Raw genomic sequence first — 15,857 nt, 5'->3', positions numbered from 1 at the left:
TAAGGTTTTTATATTTCTATTTGGATTCGTTGCCCGTCGACCTGTGACCGAGACCCAGCGGTATTATGTTGAAATGTGTCAACGTGTTCTCAAAACACTGAGGAGAATGGTCAACATCAAAGTTTTCTATAAGAAAGTATATAATCTTCTAGATATCTACACAAACACACAAATATATATATTCATATATATGTATATATCTTTTTATAATATGGCTATTGAAAAAAGTTGTAATTACGTCAGTAATTATTTAATAATAAACCACATTGGATTGGAAAGGAGTTGAAACAGAAATAGTAAAAGCTAGTGGTAGCTTTGTTTCCCCCCCGATTGATATTTAAGGCTCGCCTGATGAGAAATGGAGTCGATTGGATGTTCACCTCTAACAACTCGTCACAGGCGCAGCGGCGGGCGCCACTGTAGAAATCCCAGAACGTGCTCATGGCTCAAGGTTTCCTCACACACACGGAAGTCTGACTTTTAGACGTTTCTAACACGACGCAACAGGTTCAACGGAAACTAGCTTCGCAACATAAAACGTGAAAAGGTTCGTAAACAGTATTTTAAAGTAAGGTTTTTTTGGTCTTCAGTGAGAAACCAGAACAGCAAAATGTCCGTTTTTCCCTCTTGTTCAAACTTTAACTTTCTCTACGGAAGTCGTGTTTCTGTCCCTGTCGGTTTGTTGTTATTTAGAAGCAGGATTACGTGAAATCTACTGATCACATTTCAATGTAATTTGGTTTTCTTTTTCTAATTCGTCTGCATTGCAATAATTGGGATCTTGTAAAGTGCTTTGACGGAAGTCAGCTCTCTACTGAGAACTATTGTAGTTTCAAAGTGAATTGTCTGGTTTCATCTGCTTCACTTTCCATCTGTCCTTCTTTAGTGTCTCTATCTGCAAACTGGACCATTAACGATGCTGTAATCTGTGTTTCCACCAAATTCTTCCTCTGTTTTTTTGCGATACGGTAAAAGTTCGGCAGTGAAATTGGGATTTCTACAGCGTCGACCTCGTCTGCATCAACCCATCTTAAAAACGGGGTCAAACCAGCGACAGCTTTCTTTTTTTCCTTTGCCTCTCACATTCCTCTACCAGAGTTATACATGTATAATTATTAACTGTAATACAAGTGTCCAATGCAACTCAGATTCTAACAAACCCGTGCACCATCAAAACGTGGTAATAACATAGTTACAACAGCTTCCTTTCAATAAGAAGAAAATATTGTGGCAATGTTTTACTACTGGGGACATTATTTGTGCAAGAGTATATTACTACGGCTTGTTTTGTATACGTGTTACGTGTTTACGAGACGACCGACCACATTCTTCCTGCGATTTGTTTTTCATGATTTTCTAGTTTCACAGCAGTCAACATACAGCACAGTAACCTACTGAATCTGCAGCTAAACGTTTGCCCGTGTTGTGGCTCAACAGCCGACCACACACTGTACATTATTACCTCAGTGTTTCAGAAAGGCTGTCTTAAAGATAAGATTATTATGTATTGCATCTTAAATTGCTTCTTTTTTAAAAACAACAAAACAGAAAAAAAAAACAATCAAAAAATATTCCGTCAGTTCATAACAGCAAAGAAACAGAACCTTCTAGTGTGATAGTCTAAAGGGATCCTGGTATTTTTTTGTCTTTCGTTTTACAACAGTGTCGGACTTTGGGTGAAGTCAATGTAAATTTATTTTTCCCTTCATTTCCTCCCTGCAACATAAACTCAGCGACCCGACCGCCTCCCGACTGATTAGCAATAAACTGTGACCCGCCACCTTTAAAACAAAAAAAACACACAATATATTTCATGTTTACAATGAGGCAGAGTGCTATATACACATTATATATATATTCATAATATATTTTTTTAACATGTAAACCAGCACATTCTCTCACTTTTTAGTAGTATACATACTAAGCACAAATACTCATTCAGTTGTTTGCGATTAGTTTTGTTAGAATTAAATATTTCTTTTCCTCTTTTTTTCTTTTCCAGAACCTTGTTTCTCAATCAGTATGTATAGCACTAAATTGTTTTTTTTAGTTTTGGACATCGGTGAGCCTGGAGAGGATCCATCCTTCTAGGCCACTTCACTTGCTGTTATATATATATATATATCTTTTAAAAACACTGAATAAGGCGCCTTTGTACTTAGTGTGCGTTCCTAATAAAGTCAAAGGAGAATCGAGTGATGTAAACATTCAATTTTTTGTGTGTGTTCCGAGGAGTTGATTAGATAGAAGAAAGAACAAGGTAGGAGGACGGGGGGGAGAGAACGGTTATTTGTTAAAAAGGAGGAGTTCACCAGAGTTTGGAGTCGACCTCGAAGCGAGGACTTGAACCCCCCGGGGTCAGAAAGCGACAGAGTTAGAGATAGAGACGGAGGAAGAGTCGGGGCTGAGTTTTATTGAAATCCTCAGCCGAGTGGAGGAGGAACGAGGGAACAAGGGATGGATGGTTCACGACCAACCGCCGAGCCGCCGTTCAACCCCCCCCCCCCGACCCTTCCTCACCAACCCGCAAGCGCCAGCAGTGTCCGACTCAAAACACGAGACAAAGACAACACTCACAAGGACACACTATTGAGACTCCAAGAAACGGACACGCTTAAAACCGTTATGAGGCAAGCGAAGGATAGAGTAGAATAGAAAGACAACGAGATTATTCCTCTTACAACGGACTTCAGTGGTAGAGAGGGAGACGTAAAGTAAATATAAAAAGAACCAAAAACACAAACCCCCCAAAACTACCTATACCCGCCCATCGCTGGGGGAAACCTCACACAGAGAACACACCCGACGTCAAACAAACAGAGAGGGACAGACCTATAAAAAGAGGAGGAGGAGGAGGAGGAGGAGGAAGAGCATCTAGAAATACGAAGACAGGGATGGATGGATGGATGTGAGGTAGAGATGCTCAGCTGATACAGTACCTCCCGGACGAGACATCGCATTCTTGTCCGATTGCTCTTTTTGTTACTTTCTAGCCCGCACCTCACTCGTTCCCTGGCTGTGTTCGCGGATGTGACGGATCGGTGCCACCGGATTGGCCGGCTCGGAGGCTTTATCGCTCTCTTTTGGACGATGGCTGCTACTGGCTGCACGAGGACTGTAACGTAGGCGCTGAACCACGGCTGTGCTTCCCGCTGGAATCGGGTCGCATGCTAACGCTTTTCGAAAAGCACCAAAAAGCTCCACAATCTTTGGGCAAGCAGAAATGGGGAAAACGCGATGATTACATTCAGATTGTTAAATACATTCCATTTGGATCAAATGCAGCAAATTGGTCTGTACTGTTTGAAATGTCGTTACAAGAACCAATGTCGCAGAGAAACGAGAGAATCCCGGACAATCCAAACAGAACATTTCTATTCACAGGTCTTGTAACGACTGAAGGTTTCCTATGTGATGGAAACCGGACTGGTTCTGGTCAGAGTGCGGATGTGATGAATTCATATCGGGTGTGGTATAAAAGCGCAGATGGCTTCCATCCCTGTTTCCCCCATTGTCGTTCTGCTTGCTGCAGTCCAAATGTAAACAGTAACTGTTGCATTGGCTGTGGCGTTGGGGGGGGGGGGTGTCATTAGGCTGCAGCCTTGGGACCACATCAGAGATGGGTTAGGGTCCCATCAAGACCCGTCGAGATGGGGAAGAGATTTACCCGGCGTCGGCCGCTGAAGCACAAACTATCGTTTTGTCACATTTTCTCTGGAGACGTTTTCGTATTTTCGATCAATCGAGTTTTCGAGTATTGGCAACAACAACGATTTAACTTCTCGTATGGATGTGTGACCGTTACTGGACCAAAACAAGAAAACACCAACAATTCAAGGAAATTCGTTGGTGTTTACTGATGAAATCCATTAAATCAGTCTGATTTTATCCCAGCTGACTCCAAACCTAACCCTGATTTCGTAAACTCGCCTAAAACCTAAAAAATTTTCTGCAATCCGATAATTGCAGAAAATTGTGTAGTTTAGTAGTGTATATATTTTGATCTTTCTTTTTTATTGTTGCTTCGGCACTGTTATTTAAATTCTGTTTTTCTCTTTTTTTGCTGTAACAAGTGAATTTCCCCGTTGTGTGGATAAATAAAGAAATCTAATCTAATTGTGTTTTATAAGGTTTTTAAAAAAATGACTAAACTTTATAGTAGTTACGATGTCAAATTAGCCTATTTTACCAAATCACACCATGTGAAACATTCAAGGTAAGAACTTTCCAAAGCAGCAGTTTTTGTTTGAGTTGGTCGGAAACGCTCACAAGGTAAATCCCCCCCCCCCACGATCCCAGTCCGGGTCTTAAGAACCGAAGTGCCCATCACACGGAGCCTTCAGCAGCCAGTAGCAGACGCCAGAATCTATTCAGACGAGTCACAGGTTCGATTCCCGGGGGAAGTGGAGGCCAGCGGAGACAGTTCCCTCCGTACAGTGCATAGATCAAATCAAGGAAGCACTACAATTACAAAAAAGAAAAAAAGGTGATTTTTTTTCTTCTTCATTTTTGATTTGTAAACTTTTATCAGTCATCAAATGATTACGTTAAATGTTTTTTGTTATATTCTTTGTCAATAACACACACACAATAGATCTTTAAAATTTATAACATCCACGTTTTTTCGCTAAAACAAAGCAGGGTAATTTTTTTTTTTTGTTAGACTTCACGGTGAACGCGACGGATTCACCCCCAACCCCGACCCCCCCTGGTTGGAAAACGGGAGTTTTTTTGACTTTACTTTTTTTTTTTACAAAACAAACTGAACAAAGAACACACACACACACACACGCAGAAACACACACACCACGACGACCAACGCAATGCAGGGTTAGCAAGGATCTGCTACAGAGGTCTCTCACACCCGCGCTTCCAAGGCAGGGCGATGATGTCACCAACACAGACAGGAAGCAGCTTTGTTGTTGTTGTTCAGCAGACAACTGTATGGTCACTGTTTGTGGTTGTTGTACCAGTGCTGTGAAAAGTCTTATTCCCTCCATTTGTCTCTTCGCCCGTCCGGACCCCCGGTGGCGTCCTCGTTTTGAAGCAGTATCCTCCGGTGAAAGAAACTTAAAAAAACAACAAGTTCCTTACTTTATTCCAATGGTAAAAATGTAAACATTTTGCGAGGTTGCCTTGCGTGGAGGTTCCCAGAGGCCGTTCTGAGGGCAGAGCAGTGTAGACGCAGGGATGTTGCTGCGCTGTACTAAGGCTGGCCAGTAGGGGGCGCTGTGCTGTCAGCGGTGGAGCGACTTCTGGGCTTCCTTCAGCAGAGTGTCAAAGTCCAGTGCATCGTACTTGCTCTTCACGGGACCCGGACCGGCTTCATCTGCGAAACAAGACACGAAACAAGAGTCAGGAAGTAGAAAACACTCGTCTCAAGACATTTCAAACGGACTCGGCTTCAACCAAGTAAATTTACAAAGTGTTTCTGTACAGAGTTGAACTCTTGTGAAATGTGACGTGAAAATCTGCGTTATTATTTAATTACAATTTAACTAAGCCTCCAGCTCTGTGTTTTGTGAGACAAATTTATGCTACTTCAAGTTTTGTAAAGTAAACCTTTATTTTCGTTAGTTAGTTTATATGTTTGAGGGTTTGAAGTTTCAAGTGTTTATTATCAAATTCACAACAATAACATTAAGCAGTCGCTGGCAATGAAATGCTTGAGTCACAGTCACAGGCTCTCTTCTGGCAATGCTAAAGTAATTACAACCAAAACATTGTATAAAATAGAATATCAAAAAATTTTAAATAGACTTGGTTTAGGGTTGGAATTAGGTTTCGGCATTGAGTTGTGGTGTTCAGGTGTGTGTGTGTGTGTTATTACCAAGGTCTATGTAGCGTTTCCTCGACAGCCTCCTCAGGCCCGCAGGTCCGTTTTGGAAAACTGTTTCCTGTTCTCTCCAGTGTCTTTGACCTCCTCCTTGGCGAATCTTGATCACCCCACAGCGCTCCCTGCGACCGGACAGAGACATGGTTTACTTCAATGATACTCAATAAAACATCAGATAAACATGTTGTACATCAGAAGAGATCAACAATTCTACAAAGTGTTAAAAAAGTCCAGTGCTCTAAACAAATCCCAGATTCAGACGTAGCAAGAGGCTTTTCCTAAATTACAAAGTTTGTGATTTCCAGTCCTTTTGGAAACTTTGTAAAAGTTTGGAGTCGTCTTATAACAAGATTTATTTTTACAAACACTGCAACTCAGTTTTTCTCACACTTGCATCTCAGTCTAGAATGAATTATCCAAAAACAATACTTCCATTCGATGAACAAAGTTACATTTGAAACTGTCTGTGCAACTTGGACACACACACACACACACACAAACAAACACACACCCTGACCCACGGTGCACACCCCCACCTAAAACACAAAGTTCCTCCATCTGCTCACATCACAGGATCTTATCTCAGGTTCACTTACTCGTTGCAGATGATGACTTTGCAGTCCTCCGGTTTGCCGAAAACCTGGAAGCGTTTCCTCAGCATGTTCTGGGTCACGCTGCCTGGCAGGTTGTGGATGTAAAACACCTGGCAGTTGTCCTGGCAACAGGGAAACCATGGCAACAGTCAGGACAAAGGACAATTCAGAATACAGGTCGACGCGAGAGCCGAAGCAGAAAGTGTGAGAGCATCCTGAGGCTCAACACTCAACACACTTCAGACCCTTGTGGTCAATTACATCAGTTTGTGTGTGATTTCATGTTCAAAACTCCAAATTAATACGGATGTTTGTGGACAAAACATCTCTTCAGTTGGAGTGGGAGGAGTCCACAGAGTCAACGCACCTCGTCAGACTTGGCTTTGTTCCTCTGCTTGTCGTCGGGACAGATCTCGGAGTTCTCACTGAAGGAGGACGAGAAAGAGAGGAGGAGGGAGAGGGGGAGGAGGGTGAGTGAGATAAGGACGAACACAAGGTGAAACTGAAATGTCAGACGTGTGGAAACAGGTGAACTGCTGCAGGAGGAGGAGAAGTTCCTCCATCGCTCTGCTCTCGCTCCTTCGTTCACTCTCCTCACGTCGCTCGTTGTCATGAGCAGAAATAATACGATCGTGACCTTTTTCTCTGAGAGACTCGTGTTGAACTTTACGGTTCCAGAAGTCAGTGACTGTTGAAATCTGTCTTCTGGGTTCAGACTACATGACTTGCAGGAGTCTTACAGTTGTTGTGAGGGTCATAGAACACGACTGACTGGTGACAGGAGGTCACACGCTACATGACCTTTCACCAGGACCTGGACTCGTGTGTCTGGTCCACGGTTACAGATTCATCTCCATGTTTAGTCTGATAGAAGTCGACTCAGAGTTAAACCTCTCGAATCACGTCTTTATAGAGTTCACACAAACTGATTGGCGAGTTTCGATTTGACTTTGTTCAGGTGCTTTTGTAGGTGAGTTTAAACAATTGTAATAAGTGCTTAAACTCCATATATCTATCTGGTAATTCCAGAAATCTCTCAGTCTGTATGTAGCTCTCGTGTCCTGAGATTCGTTCACTCATCAGATTCACACTTGTCATCTGTGTTGTTAAAGGCCACAGGATGTGCAGTGTTGAATGTTGTGCGATTTGTGATACGTTCAACATTAATAAACTTTGAATAAACCTGAAACCTTTTTTGTCCACGTAATTAATTCCAAGCTACAGACTCTCACAGTTAATGAGAAATTACGTCTCAGTATCTTCTTTGCCTCGTTGGGGATGTGATGACAGATTAATAAATAAATAGCCAGTTTAATAAACTCTAGTAATATTGTTGGAAGCTGATTCAGATTGTGTAGCAGTGGAACAGTTGGTTTTCCGTATGTGTCACAACATGCTGAGAACTAAGGAGTCAGTGTGTGAACGTCTCTTCAGTCTCTTGTTCTCTCTCTCACTCTTTTCACATTCGTTCCTTCCGTCCGCTCGACATTTCTCTCTGACCACCCCCCCCCCCCTTCTCCCCGGTCCCTCTCTCACCTGGAGTCTGTCTTGCTGGCGGGCGAGTCCGGACACACTGGGAGGGGCGATGACGAGCGAGACGCCGACTTGGACTCCGGCGGCGGCGAGCACGATATGACCAAGGTCGTCCGCTGCTCCTTGGGCTCTGCGTCCTGTGACATCACCAGCCCCTCCCCCTTCTCCTTCCCACCCGCTCCCTGCTCCTCGGCTCTGGGTCCGTCCCCCCCGGCCTGCGCCTGCAGCATGGTGCCCAGCATGGCGGCGCTGCGCTTGCGGCTCTCCCCGAGGCTCAGGGCGCAGTAGTCGTGGTCACCGAAGTCGCGGTGGGTGTCGCTGTCGCCCGCTTGGCCCATGCGCCGCAGCTGGGCGTACAGCTCCTTCTGCTCCGGCAGCTTCCTCTGGTGGTGGGCGCGGCTCAGCCAGGACGACGCCTTCGTGGCGACGCTGGCGTGCGATGCCGGATGAACAGAGTCGCTGCCGCCGCCGCCTCCGCCGTCGTCGCTGCTGCCGCCGCCCGACCCCACGCTGACCTTTCCTCCCTCGGCCGGCTTGAAGAGCTCGTCCTCCACTGGTTTGTGAGGGGGGGTGGTGGGAGGGGTGAGACCTGAGCACAAGTAACACACATTCACAGGATGGAAACCACAACCTTCCAGGAAATAATCACATCAGAAAACCTATTGGACCAAAACATGATTTGCAGAATTACGCTAAACTACGTTTCCTTAAATATGAAGTTATTTCTTTAAGACACTTTACTTTGAAATCAGCGTGTAAACAAACGAATGAATCTGTTTACCTGCAGTTCCACACAGATCCACACTGAGCGTCTGCTCGAACGGCTTGGTGCTGAACTCGCTGTCAGTGGAGAGGAGACGAGAAGAATTAGACAAAAACATTAATAAATCAACATTAATCCAATAAGATCCCATGAAGGCGTCTGTTCCTCCGTGAAATGAGAACTGAGCAGTTTTATTGATGTCGGCTGAATTTGAATGTTTCTCTCTGTTAAACTCGGGCGTTTCTCGGCGCTGCTGGTTTCTTATCACACGAACCACATGCACGCCGCCGTCCTCTCCTCTATTCTTCCTTCTATCGTTCTATTTCTGTCTGTTTCTGTCTCTGCAGTCGCGATGGAAGGAGGGAGGAGCCTCGGCCAGCGGGTCGGCTTCAGGCGGGATATCACTTCCCCCTTAAAAACTACTTTTTCTTTTTTTTTTATTATTGGTGAACGCTCCGGAAGACAAATTCGTTTAGAAGATGGACGAACGCCAGGAGTTTGTACCCGATCACAGTCGAGCTCTGTGACCGGCTGGAGGTCGGAGGGTGGGGGGGGGTGTGGAGGTTAATTTAGAAAGAGCAGCGCGGGCGAACTGTCTGGTGCAGATACAAATCGCAGGAGGTCAGCCAGGGGTCACGCTTCATTAAGGATCTCTGGATCAAAACATTGGATCGGATCCTGGTTTATCTTAAACTGCAAATATAATAACGAGTATAATAATCTGAAGAGACTTTATTTCAGCGAGACCTCCAACCTCCCGCTAACGACTTAACTCCCCTTCATACACTGAAGTGAAAATTCCATAAATTATGGACGACTTCCAGATTATGAAGCATTTGATGATATAACCGAGACAATGACATAAATAACTTAATAGGATGACATCAATTTGTGCTTAATTTGCAGCATTACATTAAAAGGTGATTAACTCAGTCATTTGCATATTCAGAGACATAAGATTAGTGAAAATGAACCAATCCTCTGCTTCCTTAATGGAATCAGCGTCTCACTCCGTGTCCAGAGATAAACAAATCACATATTCATAATCCTTTGCTTTTGGATCATTTAGTCGTGATTGCACGTGCAGCTCAGAAAGCTTCAGCTCGGTGAACTCCTGCATTTCTTTTCAATTTCCCCCAAAAAAACACTGCTGGTCTTTTTTTGAGCAAAACAGCTTGGACTGCTCCTGCTTTGTTAACATGAAATATTCTGCTCATGCAAAGTGCTTCAACCAAACTCTCTCTGCTACAGAACTGCACACAGATACTCACCCTGTGGATTTGGGATTCAGAGGCAGACAGAGACAGGCTCGCTTTTCTGAAAACCAGAATAAAAGTCCAGTTCACAACCATGGATGTAAATAAATAAACTCAAATGTGTAGAAGACGTGTTTCTTTGCATCACAGGTAGGGTTGCAAAGGGGCGGAAAGTTACCGGTACATTTCCGGAAACTTTCTGGAAACTTTCCATGGGAAGTTTAGCTCGGGAATTTTGGGAATTTTGAAAAAAAATAAAAATACGCAAATTAAACGCTGAGCAATAAAAACATCATTCAAAACTCTATTTTAAAGATGTATGGAACGTTGAGTTTCAACCCTCCACTGTGCATTCTTCCATCACATGCACAGATAACTCCCAGCATCCTTCACTCTACAGCAGGGCTACTGAGGCCTGCTGTAGAGTGCAGGACTAGTCAGGTAAGTTTCCATGATATTACTGGTGAAAATATATTAGCATGCTGATTGAGGATTGTTCATCTGTTCATCTAGACTATTTCTATTCATTTATCCATCAATTGTCAAATATGTTTACAGACGATTCCAATTGTTTGGCTACTATTTATATCTCTGGCATTGCATTAGTATTTTTTTACAAACTTTGTTCTCATCTTATTCTACAGAACAATGCCACGTGCACTCTCTCATGTGTGGAGACATTTCACCCCATCCAATGTAGAAGGAAAGGCTGTGTACATTTGCAAATACTGTGCAAAGACCTATGTTAAGAATGACACAACGATGCAGAAGCATATAGTCAAGTGCCCAAAGTTTCCTCAGGGCTCAAATCAGCCTATGACAAAACAAAATGTTTATATTTATGTCTGTATATGACAAGGTAAACACAGTTAGTATAAATTACCCACAACATTTCCCGTTAATTCCCGTTAATTTCCGTTTATTCCCGTTAATTCCCGTATATTCCCGTTAATTCCCATGGAAAGTTTCCAACTTTGAATATTCCCGGAATTTTGCAACCCTAATCACAGGCGACAGTCACACCACTGACTGTCTCCGCTCCCGTCCTGTGTGGCGCAGATCAGATCTCAACAATCAGATTTCACATTCCTGCTCTGATTTACACGGATTACGATTGAAATCTAAACGATGCTGAGACTTGAATTACGACATTTAAAATTCTCGAGGACACAAAGTAAATCCTGCATCTTGTTCACAAAGAGGACGACAAATGAACAATGGGCCGGGACTCAGAGTTAGTAGACGGATCAATTTTCTGACACTGTGGCCTGATAATAAAAGAGATGGATTATAAATACAGTCATCCTAATACATTCGGCCTTAAGCGGCTTTTAAAAAAATTGACAATGGAAGTCAGGCGTTAATCTCCGCGGTCCGACTCACCGTTGTGGCAGCAGGGATTGGTCGCTTCCATCGCACCGACGCCGGACGTGAGCGGTTCTGTCCGGTTCTCCGTCGTGGTTCCTCCTCCTGCTTGGGTCGGCAGGAGTTTGAACCCTGCTCCCTCCTCCTCCCGCTCCTGCCGGTCCCGCCCCTCTCCGTCCCGCGCTCGCCCCGGCCGCAGCCTCTTGGCGAAGCGGCTGGGGAAGGAGGCCAGGCGCCGGGAGCGCCGCACGGAGAAGGAGCCGCTGTCCTCCTCCTCCTCGGGGGTCTGAGGCGCCTCGCAGGAGCGCTGTCTCCTCTCGGGGGACGAGTAGTCTTTACGTAGCTCTGGTTTGGGGGCAGTGTAGATGTGGGACTGGGGGGGGTGGGATCTACCCGGGGCGGAGGGAGCGGCTCGGGCGGGGCAGTGGGAGTAGGGGGGGCAGTGGGAGTAGGGGGGGCTGTGCGGTCCGTAAGGCTTGCTCACATCGTACGAGCTGCTCTGCTGCAGGAGCTCACGCAGGAGAGAGTTCGCCTTCATCTCCCTCTTCCTCGCAAAGGGAAGCCTCCTGGGGGCGCCGCTGCCCCCCCCGGCCGAGCCCCCCCCACTCGTCCCCGGGGCGGACACCAGGACGACTCTGCTGGCAGAGTTTGTGTTGTGTGGGCGTGCGGCCTCGGGCCGGGCCCGGGCCCGGGGGGGCTCGCGGCGCTCCCAGCCCTGCTGCTTCCTGCTGGGCAGGCAGTAGGTGTGCATGTAGGTGATCAGCTCCACCACCGAGCGCAGCTCCTTCTCCGAGCTGAACTGAGGCTTCGGGGGCTCGGCCGGGACGGAGGCCGCCGCCGTGCCCTCCACCTCGCTGCTGGAAGACTCCTCCTCTTCCTCCTCCCCTTCCTCCTCTTCATCCTCCTCCGACTCGCTGTCCTCGTCCTCCTCTTCCTCTTCGTCCTCCTCTGTGTCGGGGGTGGGCGTGTCCTCCGTGTCCTTGGCGGTGGTGAGGTGGCGGTGGAGCTCGGTGCAGAGGCGTCCCGCTGGACGCACGGCCCGGGGCTTCCTCTTCGGAGGAAGGTCAGTCTGAGGGCGGAGCCAGAAACACAAACATTACAATCTGATTCACTAGAATCTGTCAAACATCCACTAACATGTTTTATTATCTAATAAAGACGAATGTTCCACTTTCTCCTGCTTTGGTAACGATCCGTCAATAATAAAGAAAAACTCAACAGAACCAAATGAGGAGATGATTAAATAAATGAAAATGTTTCTGTGATTCTCCTTCATCTTGTTCAACTTGTCTGTTCAGTTTAAATTAAACTGAAAGAACTTGATGAGGATACAAAAGTAAATGACGGAGTCCAGGAGAGAAATAACCAGAAAAACTAAAAGCTCCTGTGGTCGACGCTGCTGAGCCGCTTTGTTTTTTGATTTTACGCTTCATGAATTTTAAAAGGATGCAGATTAATTTTCACAGATTTCTTCATGAATTCTGTGTCAATTGATTAACGTCTCGATCCCTGGAGGGAAACTCATCTACAGAGGACACCTTTCAAAGCCCTTTATTATACAAAAGATTATTGTGATGCTCACTAACATAAAGACAGAAGAACAATGAGAACAACATGTAAATTAACTGCTCGTTATGCATCAGAGCCTCAGCAGCTATTTTTAAAATGTTTTATTGAATTTATTATAAGGATTCTCTACAGTTTTTTTAAAGTAAATAATATATTAATTCAGAAAAAGATGTATTCAAAAGAAATGATAAACAATTAAAGATGACAAATTAACCAGGTTGAGATAGAATGTGAAACAGGTTCATGGTCAGAAGTCTGTTTTTCTGTTTGTCTGGTTCTTTGTTCTTTTCCCTTATGAAAGGTTTTGAATCACCTTAAAAATATGATTATTCTGTCTTATTGGCTTTTAAAAACATTATATTATCACTCATTATTTATAGATTTATATGAAAGAGAAGCACGAAAATGTCACGTTTACTTAATTTTTCAATAAAAATCATTTAAAAAGACAAATTTTATATAAACTGATAAATTGATGTCAATATTTTCCATCTCTCCAGCCTTCAGTCAATACTGACATTTAACATTGATGTTTTGTATGAAACAGTTTCATCCATTCTGCTCTTTAATACTGAAGCTCAGCTGGAGATATCTCCACACATCTTTGGATGTTTGATTCCTGCCCTGGATACAGGAACACACACCCACACACACACACCCACACAAACACACACACACACAGTACATTTTACTCCCGACTCAGAGGAATGATTCAACGTGCAGCTGCGATGAAACGGCTGATTCTAAGTTTCTCAGACAGAGAGAGAGAGAGAGAGAAAGAGAGAGAGAGAGAGAGAGAGAGAGATTCACTGCCGCCCTCGTGACCTGTCAGTCAATACTCCACCATCTGCCACAGCAAAGCCACACTACACAGAAAGTAAAGCTGACACACACAGCGAGTGGCCGCGGGGTTACGTTGTCTGTGTGTGTGTGTGTGTGTGTGTGTGTGTGTGTGTGTGTGTGTGTGTGTGTGATGGATGCAGGCCGGGCTGATCCCCGTGCTGCCTCCTCTGGGTATCTTCTCTCCTCCTCTCCTGAGCCGGGCCGGAGGCTGCAGGCTGAAGGCTCACCTTCGCTTTGTGCCTCCACAAGATAAACGACTGGTATTGTAATCAATGGCCACTTGAAGCACAATGGTCGCGGCGATCCAATTACTGCTAAGTCATACAGCACGCGGCTCTGTAAACGTCCTCTGTTCGCCAACACTACATCTGTCAGGAGGAGACGCTGCGAGCACCAAGCTCCACGGAGTCTTTATTCTAAACTGAGAGATCTGTCATCTCAGGAAACACAATCAAAGCTGAGGCTCGGCTGCAGCTCTCCGGACTGGATGAGAACCAGAGACCTGTGAGGAGGTTTCCACTTCGAGGTCCAAAACTGACTTAACTACTTAACTATTTGGAAAGCGAATCATCTTTTAAAAATTGTGTTTAATAACATTTTGCAGGGTTTTGAGGGGAAAGGTCTCGTACATTGTGATTAACCTTGACCGGATGCTCAAACTCCAGTGAAATGAATCTGCTTCAGGTGAAACTGATGCTGTTTTCAGACATGAACTCTGCAAAGTGGCAGAAAAACTGAGTCTGGACATTGACAGGAGTTTGTGTTTCTCGTATAAAAAAGCAGATGCACATGGACTCACTCGGAGCATGTCCACATGGACATATGGACATGTCCAGGACTAGTGCAGGTCTGAAAGCAGCTTTAGAGTCCTCTTCTTCAAAAATAGAGCTGTTCCAGGCCTTACGTTATTTTACTCTCTGTTATATGAACAAAGGTTTTCATTTCGTGTCAACAATAATGCATGAAAAGCAAATTACTTTGCATTTCCTGATCTGCCACTTCCAAGATTAAGTGAAGAAGTTAAAACACCGACTACAACTTTCTAAAAGTGGGAGAAACATCGAGTTGCAGTATGAAGACAGGTTTTCTTCCAGCGTTGACTGCTGGAAGAAACCCGGCTGCAGAATCAGACACTAAAGTTTTACCATCTATCTTAAACTTAAAGGTTTCACAGCTTTGAAACGATCTCAACCTGCAGGTTTGTTTTGTCTCAAATGATTGGAGAACTAACTTGTCCTTTAAAATCAAATGCCAACATCTGCTCTGACCCAATCCTGAGAAAGAACAACGGCAGACCTTTATTTGAAGAAGAACTTCTGCAGTGTGGGCGACTTCAGGCCTCGCGTGCAGCAGTGAATCACTTCTGCCTTAACTCGCCACCTCTGAGGGAAAGTGATTTGAAAAATCCAATTTCTTTATCTGTCCGGCCTCCAGGAGACACAGAGCAGGAGGCGGTGGGAACTGGGATGTGAGGAACAGCAGGAAACACGGATTCACTTCTGCTTCACGGTCTGAGGACGACTTTTAAAATCTCTCTCTCTCTGTAATCCACCTTTTAATTGACAGGAACTGGCTGTAATCTGAAACTCACCTTGACCAGTGGTCTGACCGGCCGTGGCTGCAGGCTTCTGTTGCTATAGCGATGGCCGTGGACTCCATCTTTGTGTGCGTCGCCGCCCGAGGGCACGTTGGGAGGAGTCCGCAGCAGCTTCATCAGCTGAGGAAGAGGAGGAAGGAGGAGAGGAAGAAGAAGGAAGAGAGAACATAGGGACATTAATATGCATCAAATAACAATGGGACCTGTGTCACTATGTATCAAGTATTTGCAAAACTGCTACACTATATATTCCATATTGTATCTTTAATAATTTAGTACTTTCACTGCGTGTGTGTTTCTCTTTCCTCTTCCAGGCAGATTTCTCTTTTGGGACTAAAACACATTTTATTTCATCTCATCTCACACATTCTGTCCAGAAAAACCAAAGGAGAGAAACTGAGAGAAACACATGTAAACACTGAGATGAAAGCTTCTTAACGTTGGTCTGTCGTTCCGGTTTCTGATCTCTATTCTATCGGCAGTTAACCTGCAGCAGATGGAT

General features: G+C 44.8%; 1 protein-coding gene across 1 annotated transcript in view; it reads right to left on the bottom strand.

Annotated features, from left to right (window-relative positions):
• Positions 1-4,784: 4,784 nt before the first annotated feature.
• ppargc1b (peroxisome proliferator-activated receptor gamma, coactivator 1 beta) overlaps positions 4,785-15,857 on the bottom strand; it is an 86,682-nt gene continuing 75,609 nt past the window's right edge. The window contains exons 4-12 of the mRNA XM_061079915.1: positions 15,350-15,475; positions 11,365-12,415; positions 9,997-10,042; positions 8,744-8,802; positions 7,966-8,551; positions 6,797-6,854; positions 6,433-6,551; positions 5,831-5,958; positions 4,785-5,329 (exon numbers count right to left, since the gene is read on the bottom strand). Coding sequence (XP_060935898.1) covers positions 5,238-5,329; positions 5,831-5,958; positions 6,433-6,551; positions 6,797-6,854; positions 7,966-8,551; positions 8,744-8,802; positions 9,997-10,042; positions 11,365-12,415; positions 15,350-15,475 — 2,265 coding nt within the window. The 3' untranslated portion in view covers positions 4,785-5,237. The remainder of the gene's footprint in view (positions 5,330-5,830; positions 5,959-6,432; positions 6,552-6,796; positions 6,855-7,965; positions 8,552-8,743; positions 8,803-9,996; positions 10,043-11,364; positions 12,416-15,349; positions 15,476-15,857) is intronic.

Source organism: Limanda limanda, chromosome 10, assembly GCF_963576545.1.
Source record: "Limanda limanda chromosome 10, fLimLim1.1, whole genome shotgun sequence".
Classification (NCBI taxonomy): Eukaryota; Metazoa; Chordata; class Actinopteri; order Pleuronectiformes; family Pleuronectidae; genus Limanda; species Limanda limanda.
Note: the sequence above shows the minus strand (reverse complement) of the source record. Positions and strands in the feature narration are given on the sequence as shown.